At 39.4% G+C, this 2,166-nt stretch overlaps 1 protein-coding gene across 1 annotated transcript; it reads left to right on the forward strand.

Moving 5' to 3' along the window:
- The first annotated feature begins 561 nt into the window (after positions 1-561).
- On the forward strand, positions 562-1,889 carry LOC118341364 (islet amyloid polypeptide). The gene is made up of 3 exons (XM_035679617.1): positions 562-641; positions 1,476-1,616; positions 1,715-1,889. Exons 1-3 carry the CDS (start codon positions 562-564, stop codon positions 1,887-1,889), a joined length of 396 nt encoding a protein of 131 aa, XP_035535510.1.
- The last annotated feature ends 277 nt before the right edge of the window (positions 1,890-2,166 follow it).

Raw genomic sequence — 2,166 nt, forward strand, 5'->3', positions numbered from 1 at the left:
TTTGGGTTTTGGGTGATTGATCAGATAAAACATGCATTTTGAAGACATCAGCTTGGCTTCTGAAGAATTGTGGAGGGGATTCTTTACATTTTCTTATATTATAGACAATATTAACCGATTAATCATAAAAATAAATGGCAGATTAATTGATAATAAAAATACTTCTTATTTGCAACCCAATTTGTAACTCTTAATATATACCACAGCAAAATATTTTATCAGAGTTGAACTGGTTAATCCTTGTTGGAGGCTGGTGGATTACTGTCAAAGTAAAATTATAGATTGTATAGAATTAACTGTACTTGTCTTTTTGTTCTTATAATGATGACTTTTCAAATCCAGAATTAGACAGGGAACACTCAATATTTTACCAATACCAATATCTTAATTACAGCATTTTATTCTTGTTTGTATTTGTTAATTACACTAGTCCTGATAATGTACATGCATAGGTAAGTTTCTGCGCTGGTGTCTTTTGGCCAGGTCTTTGTATTTAAATAAAGGTTCATTCTAAAAAATAAAACAAATCTTCTTTGCTGTTTCAGGTAATCACCCTACATTATGTATCACCTGAGGGTGCCTGTGCTTCTCCTCATGCTGCTTGTGTTGCTGCGCTGCGTCACCACTGCCCCAAGTTACAGGTAAGTGTATTATATTACAAACAAGCAATGAGCTTTTTGGTCTGTGCAATGACTTGTAAAAAGAAAAATAGTGGTCTAAGATTAGGTGCAGAGTTTATACATTAGACAATACAATTCATTTATTTAAATGTGCAATAGCCTCAGGAAGGCAAAATAACAATATAAAGCTACTGTTTCACTTCAATGCACTTGCAAATGAATGTATATTAAGAGTGTGCTAAATATTTTTTAAATTCTGTCAAAATCAGCAAGGGAGCCACAGAAACAGCTGTTTACGGCTTGCAGCTTTCTCTCTCTCTGGTTGAATGTCCCTTCACTTCCCTGTCGCCTACACAAAACAAACAACGCTGTCCGTGGTTCTGAAACAACAGATACACAATAGTCATATGTATCTCAGCCATAATTGTTGTTATTTTTCTCTCTATATATAAAGCTTAAACAGAGGGATAAGAAATACAACTGAGTGGGCTAAGCCCCCTTAAGACCCCTCGTGGTACCGGGCCTGGGTGAAATGTTGATCATATTAGATCAGACACCAGCTTAAATGACTATTGTCTTAACAGGCAGGAAACCGATCTAGGAGTTTAACTGCAGGTCAGCATACAAGTAGCTGAATATCATGGAAATTGTGCGATAAGAAGGGCTGTAATGTTCTGCGTGAGGAGCAACAGGGCACTGATTGTGCTCGTCTTTGGGAAAGTGCCTCATTGTGCAATCCGGGGGGCGCTAAGTGGCCACTTTTTCTTCTTGATCTCGGGGCTAGTGGATGTTCTGAAGAGGGTATCTTCAGCTATCAGTGTGAAATGGTTTGGCCCTTTTCCCTGTGTGATTCAGGTACTTCAGTCCCAACTCATCCAGCGAGCAGGAAAGTGCTCTCCCAGACAGTGACGGCTGGTTAGCTCCTGGGCTAATCTCCAACCCATTCCTCGGCCTCATGGGTGCACGGCCGCAAAGGGGGCTTACAGCTATGAACAGGTGACAGCTTTTATAGATATCAGCAGCTGTATTAAATCTTTATTACATGAAAAACATTCTATTTACAAGTTTTTTATAACTCTGTACTTTCTTCCCAGTCACCACATAGCGAAGAGAAAGTGCAACACAGCCACCTGCGTCACCCAAAGGCTAGCAGACTTCCTGGTCCGCTCCAGTAACACTATCGGTACAGTCTACGCACCGACCAACGTGGGATCTGGCACCTACGGCAAGAGGGACCTACTGCAGCCTCCCAGCTACCTGCCTCTCTAGTACCAACTGAGGAAGTTCTACCAGCACTCCCAGTGCTCTGATGATATAACCAGACATCTTATGTAACAATGATTGTGAGACATTAATCATGCTGACACTGATAGTAATGATGATGATCATGAAGAGAGTGTTCTTGTTTCTTTTATAAATTTTAGGAAACAGTGCCTTTAATTTAAAACCATCAAAGTCAATATATGTCTTTTTTTTTGGCTTTGTGTGTGTTCTGTTAATGCTGTTCCACAATGGCATGATATGAATATAAAATACATCAAAGTAA

This window comes from Morone saxatilis, unplaced genomic scaffold (assembly GCF_004916995.1).
Source record: "Morone saxatilis isolate NCDOM2014 unplaced genomic scaffold, NCSU_SB_2.0 Contig10, whole genome shotgun sequence".
Lineage (NCBI taxonomy): Eukaryota > Metazoa > Chordata > Actinopteri > Moronidae > Morone > Morone saxatilis.

Excerpts from the sequence above, each read along its gene's own strand:
- LOC118341364 (XM_035679617.1), top strand. The coding sequence starts at position 562 with ATGTATCACCTGAGGGTGCCTGTGCTTCTCCTCATGCTGCTTGTGTTG. Across the intron at positions 642-1,475 it reads ACCACTGCCCCAAGTTACAG|GTACTTCAGTCCCAACTCAT; the intron begins GTAAGTGTATTA and ends TGTGTGATTCAG. Across the intron at positions 1,617-1,714 it reads GGGCTTACAGCTATGAACAG|TCACCACATAGCGAAGAGAA; the intron begins GTGACAGCTTTT and ends CTTTCTTCCCAG.